General features: G+C 35.9%; 1 protein-coding gene across 13 annotated transcripts in view; it reads right to left on the reverse strand.

Annotated features, from left to right (window-relative positions):
- Nucleotides 1-17234, reverse strand: part of CHD9 (chromodomain helicase DNA binding protein 9) — a 94396-nt gene that overhangs the window by 10593 nt on the left and 66569 nt on the right. For 8 of the 13 annotated variants that reach the window (XM_040570895.1, XM_040570896.1, XM_040570908.1 and 5 more), the window contains 18 exons: nt 15811-16006; nt 14991-15158; nt 14252-14431; nt 12660-12770; nt 11757-11953; nt 10293-10492; nt 9637-9796; nt 8616-8705; nt 7578-7681; nt 7348-7465; nt 6633-6690; nt 6274-6316; nt 5907-6126; nt 5584-5786; nt 4402-5310; nt 2229-2392; nt 1091-1363; nt 102-270 (listed from right to left, as the gene is read on the reverse strand). In XM_040570895.1, the coding sequence (XP_040426829.1) occupies nt 102-270; nt 1091-1363; nt 2229-2392; nt 4402-5310; nt 5584-5786; nt 5907-6126; nt 6274-6316; nt 6633-6690; nt 7348-7465; nt 7578-7681; nt 8616-8705; nt 9637-9796; nt 10293-10492; nt 11757-11953; nt 12660-12770; nt 14252-14431; nt 14991-15158; nt 15811-16006 (3563 nt within the window). The remainder of the gene's footprint in view (nt 1-101; nt 271-1090; nt 1364-2228; nt 2393-4401; nt 5311-5583; nt 5787-5906; nt 6127-6273; nt 6317-6632; nt 6691-7347; nt 7466-7577; nt 7682-8615; nt 8706-9636; nt 9797-10292; nt 10493-11756; nt 11954-12659; nt 12771-14251; nt 14432-14990; nt 15159-15810; nt 16007-17234) is intronic. The other 5 variants (XM_040570899.1, XM_040570903.1, XM_040570900.1 and 2 more) reach the window with 4 other exon arrangements.

A 17234-nucleotide genomic window follows, 5' to 3' on the forward strand; every position in this document is an offset into this window, starting at 1 on the left:
TCCACTGCCTATATACATGGAGTTTAACAGAAGAACACAGAAGAAAAGATTTATTACTAATCCTCATGTCCTCTGACATTTTAGGAATTCACAGTATATACCCGATTCAGGAAGTGATTTGGGGAAGTTGACGAGGCTGGTTTCTGAAGCGTTCTGGAGTTCACGTAGCCGAGCCAGGTATTGCTGCTGTCCCAATGCACCTTCCTCGCTTTCAAATGGCCTTTTCTGAGACAGTCCCTGCTTCTGAAAAGTCAATTTCAAACCACCTTCCTGTTAAATAAATCCCAGGGTTAGAAGAGTCTCTTCTGAAGCAGAACGACTACTTCATAATCCTTCATAATCAGGATTTTTGTTGTATGAGTTTCGGTTTGTATGAGAATACAAACAGTTACTCCAGAGGAGTTGAAGAAGAACAAAAAACTTATATTAGACCTTAAAACTAGTCTTGATTCTCCTCCATGTAAAGGAAACTGACTGGAAATTTCATGAAATTGCCTCTAAGAATATAAATTATATAACATCCTTATAAAACATCCTAATTGAAAAATCTAGACACTAAACAGCTGCCTACCTGATCTTGTCCTAAACAAGTGACAAATCCAATTGCAAGAGAAAAGTTTTGTGTATTTTTTACATGCTACCAACAGGTCACAGAATGTAGGTAAGAAAAACGTTTGAAGCTTCTAGCCTACATTTTAACTTGAAAACGTACCTGTAACTCTCTAAAAGGCCATGAAAAAAAACCTATTTGCTGAATAGGACATGCTGAAACGTTCAAAAAAGCCAAACAGAAATACTGTTTATTATTAACCCAGTTTTTAAGGAAATGCATAAAACAGTCAGTCTGAAAAAGCAATATAACAGCGAAATTTAAATTCAAAGAGGGAAATAATGGTGATTCCCCTCCAGAGTTTTATGAAAATTAAAACCAACAATGAAAAAAACCCAAAAACCTCAGAAGAAGCAGACCCAAATACCCACAAACAAGTGTGTGAAGGAAGTGAGAATAAGAGCAGGCAGCCACTTGCAGGTAAAGCATGCCGCACACCGCAATCGCAATCAGGTCCTAGGGCAATAAAAATAAACATACGTCATTGATTTTCACTGTAAACTCCTTTTCTCGTACATGCTTCTTCACCTTTGACATCTGTGGTGACTGATCATATTCTTCTTTAACACCTGCAAGAGGGGGTGTTGGTGCACTGGGCTCACTGTAATCTGCAGCTGCACCCGGACTATCCAGAAGCTTGTTTGTGTAGAAAGATGCCACCGTATTGCTGTCATAGTTCCTTCTTGCTGAAGGCCATTTACCTTTCAACACTGTTTGACAAATACTATCGAGCCGGTTAATCATAACTCGATCCTAAAAAACAGAGAAAGTATTTTTATAAGTGTAATGCTTAGTGACACTGCATACATTACATTTATGTAGTATGTAACAAACTACTCTGTGAACTTCCTAACTACGAATCAAATCACATGGATCTTCTCTCTGACTACTGAAAAACAGCTAAAAAAAGCACATAACACTCAAATGAAAAAATATATTGTGGAAGACTGAAAAGCAATCAACCACAGAATTTAACTTAGTTATGTCAGTCATAGAAATTTGGACACAACTAAAAAGCTTAAAACTATTCAGTACTTATTTCAAAGAAGATGAATTTACAGTCCATTAGTACTATTATCTTTCCAATGTATACTGGACTATTTCAACATACAGAATCACAGAGTAAAAATTCTAACATGAGAGCTGTATTAGATCACTGCCTTACCCAGTCTATACTTCAGCACAACTTCAGAATTTTACTAGGATTTTACAATGTAGCAGAAGGTGTCTGATATCCCTAAATAAAATAGTTTCTAACATGTAGCATAAATGATTTCTTGCTCTACTTCACTCTTGACATACTTTTGAACTACTCTAAAGAGTACAATCACTGACTTAAAATTCCAATACCTGATCATTTATCTCATCTACATCCAACATACGCTTTCTTTCAAATTTTGCTTGCCACATGAATGTTCTCTCATGTACATATATAGCTCTACAACTGATGCATAAACTGCTTAACTGCAGTTTTACTATAATTTACCCTGAAGTCAATTGTTTTTTTTCCCCCCCCAAGATCTTCTGTGATGTGGTGTTAGCATATTTAATTGAATACTAATGTCACAGCCCACCTTCTCATATAACCTTGATTTTCAAAGTAGTACGATAAACTTGCCTTTGGCCAATAGGATGCTGCCAACATGTAGCCACCTTGTAGGAGGTAACTGGAATTTGGTGTCCCATTGTTCATCTGGAAACTGTCTTGCGTCTCATCTTGCGTTGTACTCAGAGAAGCTACACTTTCTTCATCATATGCTTTTATATGAGCAGTTCCTTCTGCTAAATAAAACCACTAAAATCACTTGATGTTGTAAGTTAAAAAACAGACTCACTGTAAGAGGCTCAGGTAGACAACACAAAATGTTCAAAGAAAGCCCAAACTCAAAATTATACTGAAGAATTAATTTGCGAGTTTTTTCAGTGTGACTGATGACCCTTTCCTAGGCATGTAAATTCCATATATATATATATATAATATATATATATATATACACACATATACACATATATAATTTCTGTTAATTTTTTGAGAGCTTAACATGTCAAACTTGAGATATTTGAAATGGGCATGCTACAGGGTAAGCTGATAGGAAGTCCTTGTTTACTTTAAAATTAGTACTTCGTTTACAGGTAAACATATTAAAATACAGAATTAGATTGAAAAGAAAGGTGTCTATTACCAGAGTGTGGCAAATCTATTGGGAAACTACTTTTAAAAATGCCATTTCATTTACTAGATGGAACATTGGATGTTCTAATTTACTCATATTGAAAATGCGCCTCTGCATAAATGTAATTTTTTTTTTTTTTTAAAATCACTGATTCTCCCTCCTCCCCCCCATAACTTTTAGGTGTGTCCCCTGACTTTCTTATATTTCTCTCTTCATCTTTATTTTACTTTTGCTTCCGTCTCACAATACAAGTTTCACTATGTCACAGGGAAACAGTCAAACTGGAAAAAAGGTGCTGCCTAACAAGGTAAATACTACGTCAGCAAAAAGAGCAGGATAATTCTACTGAACTCGTATCTGTCCTTAGCAATAGCTATGTATTCAGTGACCTGATACTATTTTACTCTCTCAAAATATGTTTCAAATATGGAAAGTACACCAAAGGTTCCGCCATACAATATATGACACAAAAACTGGGCCTAAAACTGAATGCACAGATGAATTTCAAGAGAAGCTTTCCAGCATTTGCCAATCTCTTCAATACCAAGTTACAGTAAAATAGCCACAGAAAGGTAGGCTGACTGATTTGTAAGATTTTGCACATCTGAGGATGGCACAATTACTTGCATAAACAGACTGAGCTGGCAGAAAGCAAGGCTAATATTTTGACTTGTAGCACGTTATGGTATCCACCATCTAGAACTGAAGATCGAAGTCATGTGAACTTTCCTTTTCTCTCACTGTTTTTATTTTTTTCATACAGCTGTTTCCTTTGAACATGTCCTCCCACTGCTACAGGGAGCAGCATCTTAATCATTTTGCCTAAGTGGCATTTAACTTGCCCACTTTTCCCAGTAAATTAACCCTAAGGTTTCTATCTCTCATTTTCACAGACAACAGGATCCATCTGATTAAATATTTCCTTTTGAGGTATCGGGAAAAAAGTCAGCTTATTTAGTCATGCTGTAATGCCACTGCTTAACTTCATTCTCCTCACTTTTCTATTACCATTTATTATTACAGAGCAGAGAAATATTCCCACATTCGGAGTCTGAACAAGGCAAAAGTTGAGTACAGGTCAGAGTATCTAAAAGTAAGGAATGTTTCAAATAATGATTGGTTGGCTTAGTGCACATTTTAAATCACTTCACTGATCAGAGGCTTATGTTTTTTACTTTGAACCTTCCAGAAGTGTCTCAATGGGTTCTTTGGTCCTATACTCTATAATCACTGCAGTTTTGAAGTATGTATTTAAGTGTTTGAAATTTTTCAGCGCAAGTACACTGCTAGGCCACCTCTAGCTTTCAAGAAAAAGCAGCTTACAACACAAACTTGTACAGAAGGACACTTGCAGATTTCCTGAAAGCACAGTGAGGAAGCTACACATACAGGAAAGCAAGACTGGAGGAAAAAGAAAAAAGCAAAACCAACTACCTCATCCAAAGCACTGATAAAAAGCAAAGCAAAAGCTCTCTTCTTGAAATTCTTTTGACTCGGTTCAAATCAAGCAAAACTGTTTACGTTTACTTTTCTGGGATTCAGTAACCTTTTTTGGACATTCTTCCGTTAGGAAGAAATTTGTTCAATTTAAAAATTGTAGTAAGACTACCAACATACCACGTTTTTGTGCCTCCTCTTCATCACTATCACTCTCTTCAGACGATGATGATGACGACGATGAGGAGGAGGAGGATGAAGATGAGGAGGATGAAGATGCTGAAGAACAAGATGAAGATGAAGAAGAGCTAGAGCCTGATCGAGAGTGTGAACAAGATGAGGAAGACGAAGAGGATGACGAAGATGACCTGGAAGAACAGGATGATCTATCTGAGTCAGAGTCTGAGTCAGAGCTAGAGTCAGATCCTCTTTTGCTGACTCTCTGTTTTTTGGAAGCTGGGTTTGGAGTTAGAGGCTCTGTCCTTGCTGACACCATGCGCCTGTCTGTTTCAGCCTTCACACTAGGTCTGTGGTCTGTATTTTGTACTGGTGTGCCGTTTTTCGGACTCAGAGGTTCAGATTTCATTATCATCTGTGTCTCCTCTGTAGACATAGATTCCTCTCCAGAAGACTGAGCATCCTCTTTCAGATTTTCATTTTTAACTTTTGCATCCTCGAGAGCATTCGCTTTAGCATCTAGCAATCTTGACTGCGGTGTAAGAGGAGAAGCAGCTAATGCCATCTGGTACTGATGCAAGAGTGGAGTAGAAGTCCTTGAGAGCGCCACTTTGTTCTGACTATAGTTCCTCTGGGCAGACATAAATGACAGTTCAGGATCGCGAAGGATATGATAATCTGTCCTACTAACTCCATGTTTAGCAGCTCCAATAAGCAAATCCCTGTCGTGAGTCCCACACTCCCACCAGACAGGTAAGTCTGGGTTTGGCTGACATAGCTTTAGTCGCTCAAACAGTTGGGGGTGTCTAAGGGCCTGTTCTCGCACCTTCCTTAGGAGCTCAATGCGATACAAAGTCCGGGAAGCACGCTCCTCTGTAATCGGCTGGATAAAAATGTTTGGGTCTACGAGTTCTGTTTTAAAACAAAACAAAAATGAGAATCTGGCAAAAAGACAAAACTAAACAAAAACAACCACTGCAAAGCAATACTAGAAGTAGATGGCTTCAATCAGTTGTTATGTTCCCCCATTATAAGCTTATAATTTTACGCTTCACTTAAGATCTTTACTAATTTTCTTCACCCCCATTTTATTTCAGAACACATGAACAAGGAAGGCAATAATCAAGAAAAACACTTTAAATAAAAAGTAAAGAGAAAACTAAAGATAAAAATATATACACCCACCTTCTTTTGAGGGGAGACGACAGACCCTCCTGCACATTGACATAAAAGCATACAGGTACTTTTCTAAGCTCTCATCAGTTTTCTTATGTAGCCTAGCCATTGCTCTAAATTTGGTCCAATCAAATCGTCCCCGTTCAGGATCAAATACCACTCCAAATGTGGACACAACTCTGTAGAAATCAGCTTCTTCTCTTCTTGTCCACCTTCACCACCAAGCAAAAAAAAAATCTGTAATTTTCTATCATGTAGTAAGCAATTATTTCTCTCTCTCTATATTTTTAAATAAGTACGCATAAACATTTGTATTTCTATAATGCATATACCTTTGCTGTCTTTCTATCTTAGCAGCCATCTTTGGGTTTAGAGCAGCTTCTTCGTATGGAGGCTGCATCATACTAGCTTGTATTGGGAATGCTGGCTGGATCTGCTGGGCCTGCCTATTTTTACTGGTTCGTTGATAAGCTGTTATTAGGCGTCGAAGACGTGTTGTTAAGGCAGACTGGGTGGGCCAATAGATTTTGTCTCCTTCCATCATTTGTCCATCTATATTAAAAGAAAATCACAGAAAAAATAAATAAATTAATTGTTGTTCATCTCCATGGGTCTACACAAGGCAATGTCAACAAGTTTTAGTTAAGTCAGGGGAATTAACCAAAAATAAGGTGCAGATTTCAAGTTCTATGTATTTACCTCCATCTGCTATTACCAAATCACCTGGAGATGAAACATCATCCTGTAGAAAAACAAAAGTAAAACAAAATAAATGTATCCTTCTCCAAGGATTTAGGTAAAATGCACTTCTTGTAGACAATTTACAAATATGACAAAGAACAAGAGTAACGTGCATTTTGGACAGACAGCTAACAAGGCACACAACAGAATTACACAGTAAATTGCTCCTGTTCCCCACCCCCAACTGCAGAGAAACATGGAGTAAGGTCTATCAATTTTGAAAAACATAGAAAAATGTAATTATTTGCTCAGTAAAAAAATGGAAGTGTTACATTCTAAGTGTGTTAAAAGTAGCTATTAATAAATGCCTGTTATACCTCTATGTCATCTTTAAACATTGCTGGTGCTGGTTTATATTCCGGATCTTCTACGTCCCTGTTAAAGTTTCAACACAAAACACGTTTTAATAATATTTAGGAAGACCTTACACTCTTTCAAATCAAGCAGAACCCATTTCAATCTAGTTACATACACTGTGTTTAATTTTATATTTGAAACAAGGAAAATATTTCATAACAACTTTTGCTTGAATCCTGCCCCCCTCTCCCATTTACTGCCTCACTCATATTCTTTTTGAGCACAATTGCTAATATCACTGATGAAGCAATGAGTAAAGGAAGTTCTCCCTTTCAGAAGCTATCCAGTAATACTCAAAGTGATCTACTGGTGTCACTGGTTAACTACACAAGAAAACACACCAAGGTGACCAACCTAAAATCAAGTTAAATAGATCTGTAGTATTCAGCCTCTGAAGACTTGTACACTTCAGCATGTAATATTTCTGAAGTAGCAACACAAGGCACAATCCTTTTAACATAAAGTTGATGTATTTCTCCCTTAACTGTGAAATCCCAGATATTTAAATTGTTTTGTTACATTCTCCTAACTCTGCTCAAAGTATTGTTCTTCACAACAATGACATCAAACTAGCGTAAAGCTAGTTAAGAGGAGAACAAAGTACAACACACACAAATTGAGTCTTGTTTACTTTAAGTCCTTAAAACATTCATGCTCAGTTTGAAGCACTCCTACCCATCAATATAATCATTTGCTCTCTGCTCAGCAGCAACCGCTTTATCATCTGGCTTGCCAACCCTTTCCAAGAAGCACAGTGCTGGGTCTGCTCTGATAGTGTTGTATTTTTCATAACCTATAAAAAAGTGGCACAAAGTCATCTTTTAAAGTAAACTATAAAAGAAAAGATGATAGAAGTTGATATTGAGGGGTGGGGAAATACATATGCCGTCATTCATATTACTCACCATGTTTAAAAACTCCAATTAGAAGGGATTTATCTGCATCTGCATCCCACCATTCAGCAGGAACTTCTGAGTGATCTGGCTCAGGGACCCAAACATCAATTTCACTACGGAGAATCACCAACAGCATCAACGTCAGTAATATTCAGAGGCAGAAGTACATTTTTAATTTGGAATTTGTACGTTACGGAAGGTTTTCAAACTTCTCTTTTCAAAGACCCATGTACCACATTCCATGTCCAACAAAACAATTCAAAGATTATTTTGAAGGTTGTAGAGATTCTTTGGATAGAAACTTTTTTTTTTTTAAATGCACTTCGGTATTTAAAAGCAAGTAACAGCTAACTAATGTAGGACTATGCTACTAAGAGGTACATAAGCTACACAATAACAGTATTAAACAGCAATACAAGACAGACAGCTTGGTATTTTGTATTTGGCAGAGACCAATAACAGGGAAAGAATATGAAAGCAGAAGGAGCATACAATATTCTCTTTGAATTCTGCCAATTTCTAGCAGTTCATGTTTACCAACCTTAGTAAAACCAAATATTACCTGCTTTTGTGTTTAATAGCATGAGATGGACTAATCCGTAAATGTTCATAACAGCTTTCTGAATCCAAATCAAAGTTTCTATTTACTGCAAATTCTTGCAGCCATGAGCTCAAGAATTCTCACACAGAAATACTTCCATAAAAGAATTAATGGAACTTGCAACACTTAACTAAAAGTGTGCATAAAGAGGCAAGGAAAACCTGCCAATTAGAATGTCAAACATATTTCATCTTTCACTTACTTTCTCATTCTATTTGTTTTTAATAATTTCATATAGCTAGACTCCCAAATCGGAATCAAGACTTCCTGTGTCAAGTAAATACAAAGTGTTTTGTTAAAATGGCAAATAAAAACATGTTTTCCTCACAACCTAAAAATAGAAATATTTGCTTGCAACATCTTTTATTTGGGTCTAAGACTTCTGAATACTCATTTGATAAGTTTACATCTAAAATAAACAGGCAAAAACCCTCCGTATAGTTCACCTGGCATCAATTCCTTCGAACACCTTTTGGAATTCATTACCAATGACTTCTTGTTTTAGGTAATACAGCATTCTTACTCGAAGCAAGACCCTAAAGAAAAAAAAGGTTAGAAACAGATATATTAGTACTTTAAAAGCTTTCATTATTTTTTGTGACATCAGAAGGTTTACAAGCCATTTTCCTAAAACATACTTCCTTCAGTTACGAGAGGAGACAACCTCCAATTCAAGTCACTCTGCACTTTTTTATTGCTACTGTTTCATTGCAAAATACCTTTCAAATCCCAGAGAAAGACCAGAGCCAGCAGAATACTCACTTGCTTCATGAATTACTGCTAAGAGCAAATTTCTAATTTCCCTCTTCCTACTTGGAAGATTCCTTTAAAAAGATTCCAGCAGGCTGACGATAAACATCTTTCACATCCCTTTTCATTCCTCCTCACTTCAAATTTAGTTCATGACCTCAATGGCTTGTCCATGCTTTATCTCAATTTTTGTCTATAGTTGCCTGAAGTTTTCAAGCAGAGTATGACAAGCTTTGTTATAAAGAAGTGCTTTATGTAAAATAACCTCGTTCATCATTATGGATAAGCTTTCAACAAGCAAGCCAGCTCAGATTCTCAGAAGCCTAGAAACAATACCAGGTTAAAAAAAAAGATTTAGGAGCAACAACTTTAGCACTTTCAATTTCTTTGCTAAGCACTCCCAAGTTCTTTAGTCTTTGGCTGCTACGAGGCTCCAAAAACATGCTAGCAAGATTCTCTCTCTCTCGGGCCCCCAGCTCCGCAATGTACAAACATGCGGTTTATTTAAAAAGGATAACAAGGTTATTTTTAATATGAAATATTTATTTCACCTCATAGTACAAGACAGACCACTTGTCCTAATCAAACACACTATGAAAACTTGTTTTTTCATAGCAACACAACAAGTACTTCAAAGTCTAAGACAACAAGGAATTAGAAGAAAAAAAAATCCTTACATAAGAAGTGACAAACATTCACACTTCAACTACTGCTTACTTGTTGCAGTGGTGTTTTATGTGCTTTTTGTATCCTTCATCTTGCAAAAGATGTTCTGGATTGTATTTTCGAAGCCATTCTGCTTTGTGTATGTCAAAAGTGCTAGCCTGGGTCTTCACTTTTTTTCCTTTTCTTCCTCTAGGCACAGGGGCTGATAGGCCTATATAATTTAAAACATAATACAGTAACAGCAACAGGCAGGTACAGAACCCCTGTGATATTTATAGCTACAAAATCCTATACCAGTATTGTGACCTACTAGAAAATACACCAGCCTTCCAGCTTGTGAATACAAGTTTTGTTTTGTTTGATCTGTTAGAGCATCTCTGAACTACATTTCACAAGCTAAGGACAAAGCAGGAAATGGGGACAGAGACAAGAGTATGTTGTCACCTACTTTGAAACAAAATAGGTTCTTATGAACCAAAAGAAAGAAAGCTTAAATACAGTATACCAACCCATTTCGTTAAGCAATCAAAAAACAAAGTGAAACAGAAATGACACTTCTTTTTACATCAGTTGAATTAAATGGAGCTTACTCCAGATACCTGTTTCAAGTAGCACACTTTCAGAGAGAATTTTTAGCTGCTTTTATCCCATTGTCACTAGCATGCGTATGTGAAGCTTTTTAACCGCAAAACCACTTCAGTCCTTACCAAGGTGATTCTGCAGCTCTCGTGTTTGCCCATCTTCTGTTGGGGTAATGAGATCCCATATAAAACTTTTTATTTTCTCATCCCCTCTGTAGTGAACAAGACAGTAGGCTAAGAGAGCTCGGCAAATTATCTCCACATCCTGTTCATTTAGCTGTCTCTTGAAGCGACCATGTGACAAAATCTCTCTCCAGCGACCCCACCTAGTCCAAAGAGAATCACAGGTTAGCACGTAAAAGTGAAACACTCCAGCAGGTTTATTTTATAAAAAGGAATACCAAAATTTTAGAGAAATTCTACTTTTTCCTTCCATTTAAATTACTGAGTGGAAATATGAAAGTAACATTTCCAACACGACTACCTGTTTAAAATGGTTTTAAACAAAAACTACATGTTTAGAAAAAAAGGATCATTTTAGGCACAAAACTCACTGGAACTCAATGATAACATGCACAGTCATTTATCTTTTCAGGTGGATGAAAAGAACACCTAAGACTTTATTTATAAAATCACAACATCTGATATAAGTATGCTTAAAATGACTGGTTAGATTTTCAGTTCCTATGCAAACCTCACGGAAGTGCAAGATGTTCTGCAATTATGAACAAGACAGTTACCAAGCCGTTCATTAGCTTATTTTAGATATTTATATATACAGTTTTAAGCCTGCCTGCAGCCCTTATCGTAATATTTTTATTTATTTTTACAGAGACTACTGGAGTGCCCATATTAGATGCGTCTATCCTTCCCTGAAGAAAGGGTTTTACCTGCTTTCTTTAATATTTCTTCAATTACAAATTGTCAGAAAGATTTATACAGGGTACATGATTATATCAAATTTATTCATAAAATAAAATTCAAATTTTAAATAAAATCTCTTTATAGACACACCAGGTTATTGCAAGTTTAATCTAAAACTTGTATGTAGTTCATTTTAACAGACTAAACAACAAAGAGGGTAGGAATTAAAACAATAAAAGCATAATAAAGATTTAAACGAGCTCCTTTAAATGTAGGGGAGGGAGGGAAAGGCAAAAATGCTATGAATGCCATCAGTACATGCTTATTTCTACCTCGATATTGCAATATGTATAAATATCACCATTTATGTACCCATACCCAAAAGCCCCTAAAAGACCAAGGTAAATCTTGGTCTTGCTACAAAAGCAAAGACCTAAAATTACAGTTGTGTGATTAGGTGTGTTTTACTATGCCTCAGAATTTCTGCAAAAAGTAATTCATCTCAAAATGCTTAGGATCACATCCAATACATACATTAAAGAAGCTATATATATAGGGTCTATGCACTATACAAATACCTATTTATTAACTGGTCAGGATCTGTACTTCACCAATATAAGTTTTCCCATAAATACAATTTAGTACATGGAAAAACAATTGCTTTTTTTTTCCCCTTCTTTTCTCTTTTTATTTTTTTCCTAGAACAAAGAAGGATGTATACCATACCCATAGACCAGTAAGTTTTTTTCCACCCGAAAGCACTCTGTTCTTCCATATCCATTGGAACGGTCACACGGCCTGCGGAGTTTCGGTTTATCCTCACCCTCGCTTTCCACTTCAGACAATTCAGCCAGCTCATCTTTTGTAGCACTGAAGGGCCTTGTTTGTTTTCTAATTCTTGGGGTATCAATAACCAGGCTGTTCTGCAAAATTTCAAGCAAACCATATCAGAAAAACAGCTGGAAATTTTTCTGTAAATAGCTGGCTTTAGTTCATAAAGGAATAACCTCTGTCTAATGTCATGAATAGGTCTTTTGCAAAGACATCATGGAAAACACCTGTAAAGCATGTAAAACATTTTGTGGTATTTAAGGCAACAACAAGAAAAAAAGGGTTTCATGCAATGATGCCAGCACACTACTTAAAAGCCATATTGAACACTTCATCTGAGCTGAATACTTCCACTGACTACATATTACGTAGCCTCTATCAGTAAAAAGGGTCAATGAAACCTTTTTAGAACTGACTTCATAGGAATGTCTTTGCATGTAAGTCACAACTTCCAGTATTGTAAAACCAGTAATTACACCTCTGTCTGCTGTTTTGCAGATTCCAGAACAGGAGTTACGGCCAAAGAAACAAGGCAATCAGAACAATTACACACTTTCAACTTTTTCCAGGACTTGAACAAAAAAATCAAAAATGCCCAAACTCTTTTGGGACAACAGGGAGCTAGGAAATATTAAAGCTATCTGCTGGTTGATTATCCATGCACAAAGTAACCATCACACAAACTCTGGTTCATAGATATATTGAACAAAGCAGCACCAAAAATTTATATTGCCATCTCAGACATAGACAGCAAGCACATACTTGGAAAAAATGTTACATTATGAGAGAAATACTTACTCGACCACTGATGGCATCTATATCTATTTCTGCTTTTTTGGCCCATTTCTGCCAAAAGTTGGGATCATCTAGTGAAATATCAGTCCTGTTTCCAGATGCAACAAAGCTAGCCTGTAAAAAAAATATAATTATATCTTACCAACAGCATTCACGAGAAGTTTGTAGAGTTGAATGCCTCAGTGCGGCATAACTTTATTCCATCAAAATCTCCCAAGCAGCTGTTAAGCCTTTAGAAGTTACTAACAGTGCAAAGTAACTCAAAATTCTCCTCCCCCTTCATTTTTTAAATTCAGACCCATAATATATCAGAAAAATCTAATGAACTTTTATGCACCATCAGGGGAGAACAACATTAAGCAGCAAGATTATTCTGCTTCCAAGTCTGAATCTAAATTACTTGAATGGAAAAAAATAGAATCGTTTGAAGAGGCTTATCAGCATTTGGGGATTTCATCTCATGCAAAAAGTACCCGCTTGAGGGAAATTTCAAAGGAGTACTTAAGCTACCAACAATCGAAGCTTGAAAGCAAGGAATAAGCTTCATTTCAGAAGGCCTTTTAAAAAAAACAGTGCTTTTTGGAAAAAAAAGTAAATAAAAATAAAATTTTCTAATTCTTGTGATGAAAAGAAAGTCACAATCATGTTCCGTAACTGGTTTCATATTGCTTCTTTAGAAAGCTTTTTTTTTTGACTTAACTCAGAAATCAGCAAGATATAAGAGATCCTCAATAAATGTACATTTCAAAATAATACATACACATCAGTATAAAAAGTTTTCTGTTTCATGTCTTTTTTAAATGTAACAATTGCATTACTGCATTAATGAAGGACGCATGCTCCAAATTTGATTATACTGCCTGAGATTTTTATTTTTTTTTAATTTACCTTAATTTGTATTTGTTCAGGTTCATTTTTGCAAGTTTGGAAATTAAAGGATTCAAGCTTATTTTTTGTTCTGCTTGTTCAATTTTCCAGCACAGGTTTTTAGATGCCACAAAATTATTGTTTTTTGCCTATGCACCACAAATTAGAAACAGAGTTTGTCCAATTTTTTTTCTACACTGTTACTCTTAAGGCCTTATATTCTTATTCTCCCCTCCCCCTTTACTCCTTTTATCTTTACTCCTAAAATATTATGTATTATTTAACTTTTCAAACTCTTACCAAAAAAGATCAGGTTCAAACTATAACCTAGCTATAAATAGATCTAGAATAAGGCTAACTATCTGTAATCTTATTAAATAATTGTCTTATATGCATTTTCCCTTGCTCTGAATATGAATGAATCTATAAACTAAAGGCTTTTAATATTTTTGGTTACTGCAGTCCATTATGTCTCTCAAGTCCCAGCCTTTTTCCAAAGCTGCACACAACTTGTCTCTTTGAGTCTGGCATTTACTCAAGGTGTATGTGTAAACTGGATTTTGCTATATGCATATGCTAGTAAGTATATATAAGAACTCCAAAAATGTATCTAACATACAAACACACACACACAAAAGTTGTCTACTTTTATCTAAGTATAAATTTTTATAATATTCGATTAAGTTTACAGGTCTATACTATCAAAGAAAAACTTGCTGCTTCTTTACCTTGGCAAATGTGGAGCCCCTTCCTTCTGATTCAATTGTAATAGTTTTAGTACGGCGCTGCAAAATTTGATCGATGTCTTCCTCACAGAATTTAGAGCCTTCATCTTCTTCATCCATTATGGCACCGTATGCACCTCTTCGAAGCAAGTCTTCGATTTCTTTTTTTGAGAGTTGTTGGATCTAAGTAAATAAAATGGGTGTTAAAAAAGCCTAGAAGAGATCCCCAAAGTTTTTTTCTTTCCCTTTCCAATGCTTCTGCGACCTAACGGTGCCTTGTAATTTCTGAATTTGAAATCTAGATTATTAAAGACAGAGATACATCTAGTTAACAGCTAAAGTAATTTGCTGTGTGTTTACAGTACCCACTTATACAAGTACCTGTCTCTGGTTTTGGCTAGTCTCTCTGTGATGAATATAAGGTTTAAAAACCTACCCTTTAACACAAGATGTAAATCTCACCTTATATTGAAGTAACACATTATATTAATACAGGAAAATAAAAGGAAAACAAGAAGAAAATTTTCCCTTTGTTTAACTTTGACATTGTTTACCTTAAGAGGCACAAACTCTGATAAGTTATTACTGAAGTACCTTGTAAATTATTTCTACTATTCTTAGCTCACATCAGAAAACATAGCAGAGATGCAAACAATAGAAAAAAGTTTAACTTCTATAATTTAAAATACTTCCCACATGATTACAAAATCAAAAGGAAAATTAATTCAGGAAGTCTACATACACCACCAACACTGTTTTCTCTTCCGCTCATACTCTGTAAGACAGCCTTATCGAGTCCCAGTTTCAGACTTGCTCGGTCAAACATCTCTCTTTCATATGAGTTACGAGTTATCAGTCTGTAGACCTTCACTGCTTTGTTCTGACCAATCCTGTGACAACGGGCTTGAGCCTTTTGAATGAAGGGAGAACAGTAAGAATTTAGATTGATCTAGGAATAACGTAAGATTCTTCCAATAAATTTGTTTTGCTGTAGCACAGCCTTAAAAAGAAAAAATAACCTTAAAAAGAAGTCAAGTGCCTATAGTTTTTCCAAAACCAGAGTAATAAATAAAATGCAGATGAACGTGCTACTGAATGGTATTTATCTCCCAGTAGCACCAGACAAAAAAGACATGCTAACCCCAAAGTTATCTGATCTCCAGATAAAAATGCTAAAAGTTGCGATTTGGGAATGTATTCAATTTCAGCATCCAATTCCTAAATTTGATTAGTTCACTGTTTCGTTATATAAATTTGTTCATTTCTATAAATTATGTTTTAATGGAATGGTTCTATTTCTGTAAACTGTGTTACTCAATATATGCAAAATCTAACCCCACTGCTGCCTCAGGTTTCATAATGTCATCAAAATCTTAAGAGATTTATAAACTCACTGACTTAGTTTTCTTATATTGGGTATTTAATCAGTTTGAAAGAAAAAGTTAGAACCAAACCTGAACATTTAAATGTGATACACATTAACGACAGATTGAACATTCTGAGTGACCAAATTTCTATCAACCAAGTTTGATGTCTTCACTCTCAATATTAAACAAGTTTACCTGCAGATCATTTTGAGGATTCCAGTCAGAATCAAAAATTATACACGTATCTGCTGCAGTCAAATTGATGCCCAAACCACCAGCTCTGGTGCACAGAAGGAACACAAAGCGATCAGAATCTGGTTTGCTGAACCGGTCAATTGCAGCTTGCCTGAGGTTACCTCGTACTCGTCCGTCAATTCGTTCATATAAATATCTGGAAATTGTCACACACACAGATCACTACAAGGTTTTTCACAGTTTAAATGGGGATTAGAACAAATCTGCCTGCATATTTATTCTTTACAGTGAATAAAAGTCACAAACTAACTTTGATTACCAGAAATCAGGACAGAGCACGGTAGTACTAATACACATCAGGAAGTCCTAACGGCAAATATTTTAAGAGATGCTCTTTGTCCATTAGAGCAAGTACCTGACTATACATACCTGGAAACATGCATTGTCACGACATTTAGTTGCATTAAAACACACCACAAACTCAAGGCTAATGGGGGCACCTAGAAGTTTTTCCCATCCTACTCTTGGATCTCAGCCTGTGGCCACAGAAGCAAGCAGTGTACTTCTGTATTACACACCAACTTGTCTGAGCACAGGAAGGGTAACCAAGTAACCAGCACAAAGGAATACTTAGTCAGCTGTCATTCAGCAAACTGCACATCAATTCTGGCAAAACCAAGAGAAATAGAACAAAAAGGACTTCACAGCACCTCTCACTATCTTTTATCAAGGCATCAATGAATTTATGACTACGTAAACTAAAAGTGGCAAAATCAGAAGCCCAAAGTGTAATTGCCACTTCCGTTACCTTTGATAATTACCAAGACCCCTGTAAAACTTTGGAAATGAAACGGACCCTCTCTGTCTTGCTTAAAAAGGGAGCAAATACTTCTAAATGTACATAGAGTAAGATGCCGAGTGTGTATCTAGTTAAAAAGCTTCACAACCATTTTTCTTCTAATCAGCCATAAAATGGGACAGCAGATAATCCACAGGACCACAGGCTATTTGGCAGGCAGCCATCTCCTACAGTCATGAATTCTGGTAAGTCTAATCATGTGTGCACTCTAACATTTCTAATCAAACAGCAGCATAAAGCGAGCTGCAGCTTCTGTGGATATCAGAAGATTGTACTTGTACCTATGATGCACCAATCTAAATCTTGCCAGATTGTTATAAAAAAATGAATAGTTTCATACTGAATTGTAAGCACCGCTATGAAGTTACAATTAGTGTATTAAAGTGAACACATACAAAATACAAAACGTTAAGCTCAGTTCAAGTAACTAGATTTATGAAACAAAAAGCAAAGAATCATGTAATTTATATACAATTAAGATAAAAAGAGATACTAGTAATCTACAAACAATTTCCAGTATACGTTCCAGTATTGCACTGCATGAAGGCATGCCTTTTTTTTTTTT

The sequence above is a fragment of the Cygnus olor genome, chromosome 12 (genome assembly GCF_009769625.2).
Source record: "Cygnus olor isolate bCygOlo1 chromosome 12, bCygOlo1.pri.v2, whole genome shotgun sequence".
NCBI classification, from domain to species: domain Eukaryota; kingdom Metazoa; phylum Chordata; class Aves; order Anseriformes; family Anatidae; genus Cygnus; species Cygnus olor.